The sequence below is a fragment of the Silurus aristotelis genome, assembly GCF_946808225.1.
Source record: "Silurus aristotelis genome assembly, chromosome: 21".
NCBI lineage: Eukaryota > Metazoa > Chordata > Actinopteri > Siluriformes > Siluridae > Silurus > Silurus aristotelis.
The window spans coordinates 4,388,000-4,401,781 of record NC_139594.1 but is presented as its reverse complement, the minus strand read 5'-3'; the positions used below and the strand labels follow the sequence as shown (position 1 = coordinate 4,401,781).

Sequence of the window (13,782 nt, the reverse complement as noted above, 5' to 3'; positions counted from 1 at the left end):
TCAACCTACCAGCAGAGAGTTGCAGTAGTCCAGTCTCGAAATGACAAGAGACTGAACAAGCACCTGGGCAGCCTGTGTGGACAGAAATGGTCGAATCTTTCGGATGTTGTAGAGAAGAAATTGACAAGAAGGGGCCACAATAGCAATATGTGAGGAGAAGGATAGTAATTGTCAATGGTCACCTCATGGTTGCGAGCAGTGGCTGAAGAGTAGAGCAGAGAGTTATGAAGAGTTATTCAGAGAATACCTATAGTATAGTATACTAGAGAATAGTATAGTATAGTTGGATAGAGTATGTTTAGTATGGTATATTATATTTGGATAACGTATAGTACGTATATTACAGTATAGTACAGTAAAGTATAGGTTTCCCTATATTTATGACTATTCAGCACTTTAAATCCTTGTTATAAAGTGCTCTTTTTCAATGCATGAAAAAAATGAAAGTGCAATAAAAGAATGATGCTTGCTCAACATTTTTTGAATGACCAGAAGACCCACAGACACTGAATGAAGCGAGTGATGATAAACATGATGATTTTAAAAATGATTTTATTTATCAGATCCGGTTGCTTTAGCTGACGGATCCATAACGATGAACAATCAGGGCAAGACAGAATGATCATGATGACGAAGACAGTGACATAAACAAAAGAAAATGGCCAACAAGCCCTTAAAGTATGAAATAATCGTGATTCACTGCTTAACCGCAACATAAATAATAAAATCTCAAACGAAAAAAATAGTAAAGAAAATATTTCCAGCTAGTCCCTTCCTAATAAATAAACCTTTTCCAAAATGACATTTTACAAGACAATTGCACTGGATCCAGTTTTATCACTGTAATATCTCACGCTCTCTCTCTCTCTCTCTCTCTCTCTCTCTCTCTCTCTCTCTCTCTCTCTCTCACACACACACACACACACACACACACACACCATTCACTTCACTTCACTTCACTTCACTTATTCAACACCTTCACAATGTTGCTCTGTACAAAAATATTCACATCTTAACTCCGGATCTGCGAATGGCCGGCAAGGCAGTGGACTTGTTCTAGTGCTTAGATCAGATTTCCAAGTGAAAACAGACACATCCTCTGGCTTGAAGGAAAGTGGGCCATGCGCACCACGCCCGAAATGAAGAAGACTAGCATACACTGATTTGACACTGTTCTCCAAATTCTAATTTTGAGACACCAGCATCAATCTGACAACTATAATCATTTTTTTCTGCCCTAAGTTCGCTCACGGAGACGCCGTTTTCGACCTTTAAGTAGGAGAAATTATATTTCAGCACTATTCAATCTTTATTTTTTTGCATCCACCCCGTTAGAGCTCATCACTTGTTCTCTCACGCACGCACGCACACACACACACACACACACACACACACACACACACACACACACACACCACATGGCAGCTTATTCATATCCTACAAATGTTCTTATATCCATATACAAATCATTGTCGAAAATGAGAACAAAAAAAATCATTAACAGCATTCTTAATATACACGATCACTGATCATCCTGCGTTTTTTTTATTATTATTATTATTACAGCCACGTAGAGTAGAAATACCTTATCATAAATGTAAAAGCACATCTCGTGTTGTTTTCTTTGTCCATTTCTTCAAGAAATCGAAGTGGAAATGAAGCTCACCTGAGGCCCGAGTGGTCTACTCAGATATACAGACATCTAGCAAACGAAGTGAAGAAAAAAAAAGAAGAAAAGAATAACATATCCAGACTTCTATTTTAAGTAAGAGTAAAGGTTAGGTGGAGGAAAGAGTGTGAGAGCAAGAGGCACGTACTTCACATTTCAGACATTTAGCAAGAGGCACAGGAGCATAACCAAGTACCCTAAATCGTGGAAGATTCCTAATTCCCAGTCCCGTATGAGAAAAGATAAAATGAGAAGCCCTTGGCTGGCTTGTGCCCTACATTCATAGTCTAGTGTTAGGTCTGTTTTGCAGTTGGAGCAAAAAAAATAAATCATAATAAATGAGCGAAAGAAAAAGGAATATAAAAGAGGAGACAGAGACTATGCTCTGGTTTTAATTCTGGATTATGGTCGGTGCTTCATCAATCAGTGGTGATCTGAGATGATGGAATAAGGTCAGGGAATGAAATAGAAGATGGTCACTTTATCTACAAAATGAAAAGTACACATATACAAGGGATTCATACAAATGATTCCAGCTGGCCAGCTGTTGAAGTTGTGACAACTTGGAAAGGGGAAAGAAAAAAATGGCAATCTTCCTTCTTTGATTTTGAAATCTGGAGCCAAGTGCAGTCACAGACGTTCTGCATGGGTCACCAACAGGTCTCTGAGGATTGGGTGCTCTTTTCTGCCACACCGTTTTGTCTCTTCCACCCTCTTGGAGCTCAGGCGATGATACTTTTTGCTGCTAGAGGAAAGGGGAAAAAAAAGTTTCGGGAAACCTTAGAAACTCCGTCAGCTTCACTTTGGTGTTCCAAGCTTTTTGGGAGTCCCGGGCCGCTTGGTCTGCCACAGTTGGTTGGGGATGGTGAACGCGTCTACGCTCATAGACATGGTTTTGGACGGGATGACCGAGAACTGCTTGCGGTCCGAGCTGTATTTGTAGATCGACTCGACCACGGAGAGGGTGATGACCCGTGGGCCGATGCCAGTCAAACGTACCATTTCCTCGGTCTCAGGGTTCATGGTGTAAACCGCCCGGAACTGGCAGCTAGAATCCCGAAAGAGTATGAGGAAGTGGTTGGCGGTGCTCTTCTCCATTTCCTAAGGGAAAGACGTGAAAATGTAAGTACGCAGTGGGAGGAAAATGACTCGGCATGATAGGGAAATGACTGTGAGGTCTCTCACCTCGATGATTTTGTTTTTCTGCGGTTCATTGACCTTGCCTGCCAAACAGCAGCGTGAGATGGCATTGTGGATGATGAACTTGTTGGATTTGAAACTTGGCTCTTTATACAGTTTGGGTCCTAAAGGACAAAAAAAAAAAGACGGTATCAGTGGTTTGGAACATTGATTACAACCCAAACTCTGGAAAAACATATTATCCTGTCATACTGTACCAGTGTACTCAGGAATGGAAGCTGGGGAGGAAAGAGTGGATGCATTTTCCCAGTCCTTATCACCATTCTGTGTGGCTACACGGCCTGGAGACATCATTCTTGACGGAGAGTGAGATCGGCTGCAAAACAGGAAGTGACATTCAGATTGAGTAACTATACTGGGTATTGTATAATCTGTTATCTAAAGTCAGGTCCAAGGCCAAGATATAGACAATTTAAATCCTGATAAGATATACCTTGGGGATTTCCTGATTGTAAGTGTCCCACTATCGTTGGCCATGGAGGACAGGTTCATAGTGGAGTGAGAATACACTTTATTCAGTCTAGAACCTACAGGAAAGCATTCACAAAAAGATCAGGAACTTCACAGGTTTAAATGAACGAGAATAAAGCTGATTAGACAATAAGACTCACCCAGCACCCCTTTAGCTGGGCTGCGGGAGAGGTCTGAATCATCTCGGAACACCGTTTTGGGCCGTTGTTTCTTAACCCCTCGGACAGTGGTGGGCTTCTGGCGCAGCACCTTGTCCAGGTCCTCCATGATCTTGAGCTGATGGCGTCGTTCGTACTCTTTCCGAGTAAAGTCTCCTCGTCTGTGGAGAGATCCTTCAGGAGGAGGCGTTTGAGCAGCAGGAGGTGTGTGAGCAGCAGGAGGAGTGCGAGCTGGGGGAGGCGTGCAGGGAGTCCGGGGGCGATCCAGCTCATCCACTGAGTTGCGTCTGCTGTGGAATAGTCACATGGTGACTAACAGCTACTATAGCATGGCTACAACTCTGTGGTTTTACACCTGCTAAACTATAAAGGTATTATTTCCTTGCTGTAGCTGATCGCCATCATTTTTTTATTATCTTTAATCATCACCAAATCTACAAAATTGTTGCAGTGTAATTATTTACAAGTTGTTTTCTGGCTCCTTTAATATTTACTGGCCCGAAATGAACCCAGAAAAAAACTGAGGTCCCCAAGTCAACATACAAACTAGAGCAGGCTGGAATTTCACAGCAATTGCAATTCACCCATGAACAGCAGAGGGCTCTAAAATTACAACCTGCTACATTAAACAGGCCTCCACAAAATGGGAAATTATCCTTTTTCTTATCTTTTTTTTATTTTCTTTTTTAATAAAGCCATTTGTCCATCCAGGACTTGCTAGTATCTAAACACATTTTTCTATTTTAAATATATCCAGCATTACACCGGCATTATATAAATATAGTATCATAAATTCTCACCTAGCCTCTCTTTCTCGTTCCTGCTCCTGCTTCTTCCTCCTCATTTCCTCTGCTCTCTTTTGCTGCTTTTCCAGCAGTGCAGCTCTCCTCTGAGCCATCTCGTCTTCTGCTCGAGCTTCATCTTCCTGCCAAGGTTTCAGAAATGTTACAAACACGCTGTGTTTACATCAACAAGCAAAAACGCACCTGCACCACCGCACTGACCTTGAAGAAAAAACCGACACCATGCTTTAACTCCGGCTCTGTGTGGTCGCTCGTGGAGTCGGAGATGGCACCCTGTTCAGCATCCTCTCCGTCCAGGCCTCTTAGAGATGACAGAGGGATCTCTATCAGACTGCTAGGTTTTCGGGTGAAGGCTGAAGCAGGGATGTCGCTTTCAAAGGAACACTCTGACGGAGCACCTGAGCTGCTGCCTCCTTGCTGGTCTTTTCTGCTCGGAAAATGGTTGGTGCCTCCATCTAATTCCAGGCTGAAGACGGATTGGTCGTCACTTGGGTCCTCACTAAGGGGCCGAGAAGGAGGACGTGAGTCGCTTTGGGGGACTGGGGAGCCAATGCTGAATGAAGACGACGCCTGGTCTCTGCATTGCCAAGGAGATACTTTCCGTCGATGAGGCATATTGTCTACGTTGTGTGGGGCAGTGATGACCCGGGTGATTGCGGGCGTCTTTGGCTCGGCGGACCTTGAGTGGTGCTGATTTTTGGGGCTTTTTGGAGGTGCGGATTGTGCCCTGCGGTGGGAGCCAGGTGATTTCGGGGGGATTGTTTGAGCGCTGATTCTGCGAGATAGAGACGGTGAGGAGAAGGCGGAGTTGTATGTCAAATCACGGGTCGACTCCCTGGACAGGCGTGGAGGTACTGCTCCGGTGGAGTTCTTTGTGCTGGGCGGGATGACCCATGATTGATTGGTAGAAGGGATTTTTTTCTTGAGCAGCTGATTCTGCTGATCAGATAAACGCTGCATATCACTCTGCAGGGAGCTCAGAGCTGCATTCAGTTTTGATACTGCGTTGTTATAATCACCCAGTGGAACACCGGTCTTCTCACCCAACGATCCTGCCACTGTTTTGTCTTTAGAGGACTGCTGTACCTTCCTGTCATCTTGAGGGATTTCCTTGTCCTGCTTCACCTCGCCTCCATCTTCATTCTCTATACGTGCTAGTCTCTCGTCCAAAGACATGCGTCGTAGGTCTTCTGCTGTTGAGGATGCACCGACAACCTCTTTACCTTCTTCCTTGTCATCACTGTCTTGTTCTTTCTTTAGCTGGAGGAAGGCGCTCTTGCCCAGCCTTTGTCTGTGTTTGGAAAAAATGGCTTCGATACGCCTCTTCTGAGCTTCAATGGCCTTGCGCTTTTCTTCCAGCCTTGCCCCAAGCTCTGACATTTCATTGGTGAGCGCTGGGCTTTTGCTGGGGCTCTCCTGTGTCTTTTTTGCTGCCCAAGTGGTCGTCTGTGGTTCCTTGTTGGGAATCGGCTGCTCCTGTGCCAATTTCTTTTTACGCTCAGCAAAGCTGGTCATCTTAACACCACTGTCAGGGGTCTCTTGCCCGGAGAGATTAGCCACCCGAGCACCTCCCGCAGGAGTGGCAGGTGTGGATTGAGTTTTTGGAAAATCCTCAGAGGCATCAGAGTCCACACTACCATCTCTTAATACAGAGTCATCATCCCTTGAGCCATCAGAAGTACGTCTGGTGCGGCTGGCATTTCCCGTCGACCTGTACTGCATTCCAGCGCTGGAAGGGGCGGAGCCGCCAAGGACAGCAGGGCTACCATTATGTCTACGACTAGCCGGGTCATCTGGTGAGTGCAAATAAAAGCCGTCAGGTGCTCCATCAGGATGTAAACGTGGCTCCATTTTGCCCTCACTGTGAATGATCTGCAAGGCTTCCTCAATGGTGGGTAATTCAGCTGCGTCGCCCTCGTTGAGGCCGTTCTCTTCGGCTAAAAGGGGCACCGCAGGACTCCGGGAGGCCCATGAGGCACGTCCTGGAGATCTGCTGATGTCCTCTGGTGGGGTGTAACGTTTGTTAGGCTGTCCTGCAGGATTCAGGTTATCCGAGCTGACTGAGCGCATGATGACAGGGTTCCCCATCACAATGTCCACATCACTGTCCAGACCAAAGGGGATACTGAAGGACACAGCAGATGATAGAGGACGACTAGGAAAACATATGGACATTTTTTATCAATCAGAGTAGTAAAATAATACGAGAATAGAAAACCGCTGAGGTAAAACACGGAGTCTTACCTGAGAGGGTTTTTAGTCCATGATCGTCCAGCTGCCTCTACATGAGACATTGAGGTAGACTGAGTCAGTGAGCCTGATGACACCAAGATGCACAAAAAAAAACACACAGACTAATGTTAATGGATGGATAAACACACTTCGGGCTGAAACGCATGCGTTTCACAAGTACATTCCAGTGACGCACAATACAGCGATGGTGAAACAACAACATGTAATAAGAGCCGAGACTGGATTATGTTTCAGCTTACCTGGAATTGGTGTGGCAGGGGTTATTGGCAAGAATGGCTTTTTAAATAAAGAAGGAGAGCTGAAAAACAAGACAAACACACATTAATTGTTAGCTTCATTACAACAGAAAAACGCACATACAGAAGTAAAAATTGCATGTATGGGTGCCCATATACCTGCTGCCTGAACCACAGTTTACACTTTCTGTCCTTCCAGAGGACTCTGAGGGGAAAAAAGCATCATATGAGTTATATTCTGCTGAGCCTTTTCCTTCCACAACTTCAAAAGATTTCTATAAAAGACCATTAGAAAAATACTCCAAAGTTTAATACTTCAATGTACATGTGATTATCTGATTATCACCAAAAAGGCGTTTACTCACTTATAACCGAAACCAATAATGATTTATGGTGCAAAGGACTTTTATTCAAATGCTTTTCACACTACACTACACACACTGTTGTAGACCCGTCTCTAACCTGTGAGCTCGGTGGTGTTCAGAGGCTGAACAAACTCTGGCTTCGACACTTCGAACCAATGCAAGAGCTCTGCCAGAAAGCTCAGCATATTCACCTGTACATCAAATAATCCACAGTTAGACATAAAAACACATGCAAATCTACGACGCAGTTTAAAATGTTAAGAAAATCGAAGAATATGAGACTAAATTGACAGCAATACGAGAATAAAGTCGACATTTTTTTTAGAATAAAGTCGTAGCTGTACGAGATTAAAGTGGAAATGCTCTTGAGGGAAACAGAATTGCGAGAAAAGTTTTACTGCTTTGAATAAAATGGATGTGTAGGATCTGTATAAAGAGGCGTTCATAGGGTTCGCCCAGTTCTGACGTTTTCTTTGCCAGGAATTCATAGTGCAGCAGAAGACAAACTCAAATCTGTTCTCCCTGAGGAAGTGGCTGAGTGCACTCTAAAAGGACGGTACCACTTTGAGAAGACTATATTTAAGCTCTGTGTACTTCTTTTCTAATCTTCTTTCTGAACTTCTTACGTCTTTTCGTAAATTTTTGTTTATTTTCAGAAAATCGCAAATTTTATCTCGTATTACTACGACTTCATTCTCGCAATCTATTATTAAAAAAAAAAGATTTAGGATGCCGCTAAAACGCCGTCGTACAAAACACTACATGAGCCTACTATAAAGGCATATAATGGTGTACCTGTAATTCAGGTGGACTGTAGAGCATATCCTCCAGCACCAGGGGGCAGCAGCTTTTCAAACAACTTTCACAGAACTCACGAATAAGTTGCAGATTATAAAGACTGTCAGCCAATGACATGGATTCCTTCATACAAACATCTGAGAGAGGGGGAGTGAGAACGAGTGAGACCATGGTTAAAAAAACAAAACAGAGGAACATGCTAAAGGATAAATATAAGAAAAGGTTAGCATGAATATCAGCACAAAGCTGAATGCTTTAGATTAAGTCTGTTTAAGTCTGAACTTTGACCTGAGTTTGACTGGGCTGAGCGAAAGCCATAAATAATGACAAAATGTGTACACAGAGATCCAACTGTGTGTTTTTACCTTCTAAACGCAGCAGGCCAGGACAGTAGTAGTGTATGACGGCAGCTATGGCACAGCCGTTCGAGAGATCCTTCACTTCATTCACGACAGGAAAACAGGGCTTGATCTTGGACAGCAGCTTATCCTTCCTGTACCGGAGCTGCACACGACACGACAGGAATGGGGGGGAGAGGAGGGTGTTTGTGGGAGTCCATGCATGCTTCCTCGAATAAGTTCTCGTTATCTCGAGTTGTGTTTGAAATGGCGTACTTTGGATATTTTTAATACAATAAACGTCGATATTCTTAGACACGCCAATTGAAAGTCATCGAACAAGCGAAGTTTCTTAGACTACCTCTAGGGGGTGGTGGTGGAAAGATCCGACGTAGATCAGGACTTTTCCAGAAATCAATAGCAAGTAGTCAACAAAACGTCTGTTTAACGTTTATTAAAACCAAGGAGATGACCACTGATTTGAAGTTTAGGAGGAAATCTATCCAGTATAAGCAATCACGTGTTCAGAGTGGGGAGTGTTAAACAGCACAAGTGTTTGGGATGAACTCATTTTGTGATGAAGGTAATTTAATGTGGATAAAATATTGATGTGTCTGTTCAACAGATCCTACATTGAGTCGTCATTATCTCTTTCACTGCTGTGTTTGTTGAAGTCTCGAACTGTGAAAAACAAAAATAGTCTTGCGAGGATTGTTAATCAAGGAAGTAGCAGGTGACTATGACCCAGTTATATCATAGACAGGTTTGGGATGAAGCCCAGAGCATGTTAGATGATTCCCACCCTATGTTTCATGAGTTTCACATCCTCCCTTCTGGCATTCGGTATAAAACTACTATTAGTGAAACAAATTGTTTCCGACATTCATTTAATCCCCTCAGCTGTAAAGCTTTTCAATTTAATGTGAATACCTCTTGGGATTCGCTCATTTTCTCCTCCTCCTTCGTTCATGGTCACGTGTGTGACTATTATTATCATCATCCAGACACCTCTAAAAATGACACAGATGTGTAAGGGGGAGGAGTAAACACATCATCGTCGTGTGTAATTTATTTGTTCGTGAATAATACACGAATTCGAAACCAATCCAACACTACTATATACATCATATGATCAAAAGTTCCAGACGTATTTGGTTCTTCCCCTGAACTGGGAGACACAAAACTGTTCCAGCATGAAAGGATACCTGTTCACTAAGCCAGCTGCATGAAGATATGCTTTATATGGGTTGGACTGGAAGATCTAAAGTGGTCTGCTACAGATCTCTGACCTCAACCCTATTGAACACCTCAAATGCTGACTGCACCTCAGGCCTCCTCACCTCACCTACATCTCTACCTGACTTTGCCAACACATTTGCGGCTGAATAGATCTCACGCAAATCTCCACAAAATCCAGTGGAACATCTTCCCAGAAGAGTGGAGCTTATTATAGTAGCAACAACAGCAAATTGGGGGCAAAATAAGGACTGGGATGTTCAAAAAGCACATCCCAATCTTCTGGCCAGGTGTTCACAAACTTTTGTCAATGCAGTGCACCTTTTTTTTTTAGAAAAAGTGATCATGATAATTAGAACAGATCAAACCACCGATATCTCGACCAGACCCTTGTGTACAGTACGCCATTTCACTCAAAACTATGTATTAGTTACAATATAATTCATCCACATTGTTTATAACCAAAAAAAAAAACGAGGGAAATCAGAAATTAGCAGAACCAACACACACACATGCACACAAGAGCAGGTTTAACCTGGGACAAAAAAATTCTTGTTTATTTAAATTATGTAATTAAATAATTGCATTTATTTAATTAAATAAATCCAGTGCAGGAGTGAGAGCCCATGCAGGGCACCTCAGCCAAACACAGTGAGAACGAGGTCGGCTGAGATGAGGAACAAACAGCGAGGACATTGTTAGAGGAAAGTGGGACAAGCGGGGACTCGGGAGAGAGGAGACGAGCTCTGAACAGAGGTAGCTGTGTGAAAAGCCCACACCTGATATGCCAACAGAATCTGGCTTATCTACATTTACTCTGATCTCATTCGTATGGCAACATCAAGTCTAAATAAATCCACTTCGCTCATGCAGAGTCGTTCTACAGCGTGTGAGTTTCTTCATGAGCTTTAATTGGATCCAGTTATAAAAAGGGGTGTGCTTGACACCTCTCTGCCGAACCGTCTGTACTTTATTAAATGATGGCCAGCCGATTACCGACTTCACGCTCGACAACAGAGAACCGGTCGGGGGATAAAAGAATGGCAGGATAAAAGACGACGAGCGAGCGAGATAGACTTACAGGAACAAGTTTCCAGTACCAGCGGGTGGGACACTGCGCGAGACAAGAGAAGCGGGTAGACAGAGGAAAAACAGAAGCACACAAAAGAGCACAGAAGAAAGCCATTAAATCCACCCGAGTGGGTTCAAATGGAAAGAGCAGGACAGAAGAAGGAGAAGAAGAAGAAGAAGAAGAGACATTATTATAACTAAACATAACCTGTCAAATTGTCTTACCGAGGCCTGAACTGGCTGTGGCTCTGTACTCTGCTGGGTTTGGTCGCTCTCTGTGCGGTTCTTCAGCTTCTCATTTAACTGTTAAAAATAAATGGATTAAGTGAATATTAAAAGTGTGTGTATATATATATATATATATATATATATATATATATACATATACATATACATATACATATACATATACATATACATATACACACACATATACAGATATACACACACACACACACACACACACACACACACACACACAGACACACACACACACACACACACACACACACACACACACACACACACACACACACACACACACGAAAAATCTCCAACTAAATAAAACAAAGAACAAAAGTTCTAAACTAAACATGACATTACATGCATTAGATTCAACATTTTAAACAACTGTTTTTTTAGTGTCTGAACTTGAAATGTTGTTTTAATGTTTAAAAACTGTGTTGTGTTTACTTGTGTTATCTTTTACTAATATTTAAATTAGTTTGATGATCTGAAACATGTGTGACAAACAAAGTGTGAGAAACATGCAAAAAAAATAAGAAATCAGGAAGGGGGCAAACACTTTTTCACACCACTGTATAGATATAGGCAGGCAGGCAGGCAGGCAGGCAGGCAGGCAGGCAGACAGACAGACAGACAGACAGACAGACAGACAGACAGACAGACAGACAGACAGACAGACAGACAGACAAGCAGGCAAACGAAACATAGTCTCTGTTGGTTTAAGGATCAAAATAAATCAATCAACCTTATTGCTAAGTGGAGAGAGACAGATTGACAGACAATCAGACAGTCATTAAGACGGAAAATCAGACACAGACAGACAGATGGAAAATCAGACGGGCAGTCAGATATTTGTCCATGAAGATGGGTTTATTATAGTGAAATACTATGCAGATTTATAGGCTAAATGAATTAAAATATCAGTAATAAATTTGGGTAGATAAATGGAAATTAGTCTGAAACCTCAGATGTTTTATTTTGTAATGTTTGTCCTGAATATGGCAATATGACTATTTTCAAACTTAAAAAACTTTCAAAAACTCAAACTCCAGACATTTCATACAGAAGACAGTATCAGTATTTATTTTCCAATAAATGGAAGCATGTATCCCTCTACAGTCCAGTCGTAACTGTATTTATGCTCGGGTGTGGATCATCTGACTGTCTGTTCCCATTATAGTCCTCATAGACACATAAAAACAGGTAAATCATGTGCATTAGCGCGAGTGTTCGAGTTGCGTAATTGTAAAGGTCACAAGTTTGTCGAGGCCCAGACGGAGCACGGCTCGTTTTTATGTGTCGTTTCTCAACAGGGAGATCAGTGAGCCTGTGCAAAACTGTTCACACCTGATCTACTATAATCCAGAGTTGTGGAATGTTGGCTTTCTGGATGAGACCTGTTTTAACTGCAGAAATAGAGTTATAAAAGCAAGAGTCGGGACTGTGTAGTGTAGCCAGAAATGGCGGAGAAATGGTAAAATCTCATACTTCTGTAAATCAGAGCTACCAGCCAATCAAAATCCTCTGTGAGCGATGGTATGTGGAAGATGGCAGATAGCGTTTTCCTTCGCATGCCGGACGCTGATATACTACATGGACAAAAGTTTGCAGTCACCTGACCATAAGACTGGTATGTGATTTTCGAGCATCCCATTTAATCCCTATTTGCTGTTATAATAACCTCCACTCTTCTGGGAAGACGTTCCACTAGATTTTGGAGTTTGCTTGTGGAAAAGTGAGAAGGCCTGGGATGCAGCAAGGGTTCCAATGGCCACTCAAGATCTTTGACTCTAATCTATGTAAACTATATCTTCATGGGATTTCATCCTTGGAACCCTTGGGGATGTGCCTCCAAGTTTAGGCTTAGAACAGTTTTGGGGAAAAACCACATACATTTAAGTGTCCCGATACTTTTGTCCATATAGTGTAGCTGATGAGAAATAGTTTGGTGTGTGAAAAGGGGGAAAAATCTCTTAGCAGTTAGGGGCCGTGAAATGAAGTCAATTTCTTGGTTTAAGAGAAAAGAAAATGGAAAAACTAATTATAAAACAGCAACAACTTTGTTTATACATATATACAGTATGGTACCGTCAGTTTGTTGTCCTATTTGCAGTAACGTGTTTTTCTGTAGAAGGCTGGGTGTGAAAGAGGTGTGTATTGTGTGTGTGTGTGTGTGTGTGTGTGTGTGTGTGTGTGTGTATATATATGAACTGATGTAGAATGATGCTGTCAGGTTTGTCAAATTGGTGCACTTCAGTTGTCTCTGATATGTTCTGTATGAGGTATGTTTGAGGTTTTGTGATCTCTGTTAGACTTGTGTTTAACACAGTGTGTGTGTATATACGTTATGTTTTGTAAAAGGTAAATTGTGTGTGTGTGTGTGTGTGTGTGTGTGTGAGAGAGAGAGATTGTGAAAGTGTTACACACTTACAGTGTTGACCCAGTGCAGCAACGTTCTCTCCCAGTCATCTTTTCCCCCGAGTCGCTCGACTCCTCCGCTTGCCCTCACCGTCTCCATGGCTCCCACCGCCATTAAAGCATCCATCACTGCTAAGTGGGCGCTCTGAGCCAATCACAGAGAGAGGAAGTGTCAGAACACGGATAAAACACAGCCACCATTAAGGCCATCAAGCCATTACAATTTATGCAATAAAGCAGAGCACAGACGTTCAAACCGCATAGCTTTTGCTAATGCAGGGAGTGTGGAGGGACGGAGGAACCAGAATACATAACCACCAGGTGGCTCAAGGGTGAAATAGCTCATATTTATTATTAAAGTGCAGGTAGGAAAAATGCATTTAGCAGACACCCTTATTACAGTTAAGGGCTTTCCTCAAGGGCCCAGCAGCTTAATGGCAGCTTAGTGGTGGTGAGATTTGAACTCATGACCTGATTAGAAGTCCAACATCTGTTTGAGGAGGTGGTAGCTCAGTAGTTA

At 42.7% G+C, this 13,782-nt stretch overlaps 1 protein-coding gene across 8 annotated transcripts in view; it reads right to left on the bottom strand.

Moving 5' to 3' along the window:
- Nucleotides 1–532: 532 nt before the first annotated feature.
- The window catches only part of camsap3 (calmodulin regulated spectrin-associated protein family, member 3), a 45,374-nt gene continuing 32,124 nt past the window's right edge, over nt 533–13,782 (bottom strand). Inside the window, exons 3-19 of one of the 8 annotated variants that reach the window (XR_014530682.1) lie at nt 13,276–13,407; nt 10,824–10,901; nt 10,609–10,641; nt 8,319–8,457; nt 7,951–8,090; nt 7,253–7,346; nt 6,950–6,995; nt 6,794–6,852; nt 6,546–6,618; nt 4,503–6,456; nt 4,299–4,423; nt 3,481–3,788; nt 3,303–3,396; nt 3,067–3,185; nt 2,855–2,973; nt 946–2,770; nt 533–887 (exon numbers count right to left, since the gene is read on the bottom strand). Coding sequence is in view for 7 of the 8 variants with exons in the window: in XM_083524323.1 (XP_083380449.1) it covers nt 2,468–2,770; nt 2,855–2,973; nt 3,067–3,185; nt 3,303–3,396; nt 3,481–3,788; nt 4,299–4,423; nt 4,503–6,456; nt 6,546–6,618; nt 6,794–6,852; nt 6,950–6,995; nt 7,253–7,346; nt 7,951–8,090; nt 8,319–8,457; nt 10,609–10,641; nt 10,824–10,901; nt 13,276–13,407 (3,816 nt within the window). In the remaining variant the exon portion in view is untranslated. Of the gene's footprint in view, nt 2,771–2,854; nt 2,974–3,066; nt 3,186–3,302; nt 3,397–3,480; nt 3,789–4,298; nt 4,424–4,502; nt 6,457–6,545; nt 6,619–6,793; nt 6,853–6,949; nt 6,996–7,252; nt 7,347–7,950; nt 8,091–8,318; nt 8,458–10,608; nt 10,642–10,823; nt 10,902–13,275; nt 13,408–13,782 lie in introns of all 8 variants that reach the window. The other 7 variants (XM_083524324.1, XM_083524325.1, XM_083524323.1 and 4 more) reach the window with 7 other exon arrangements.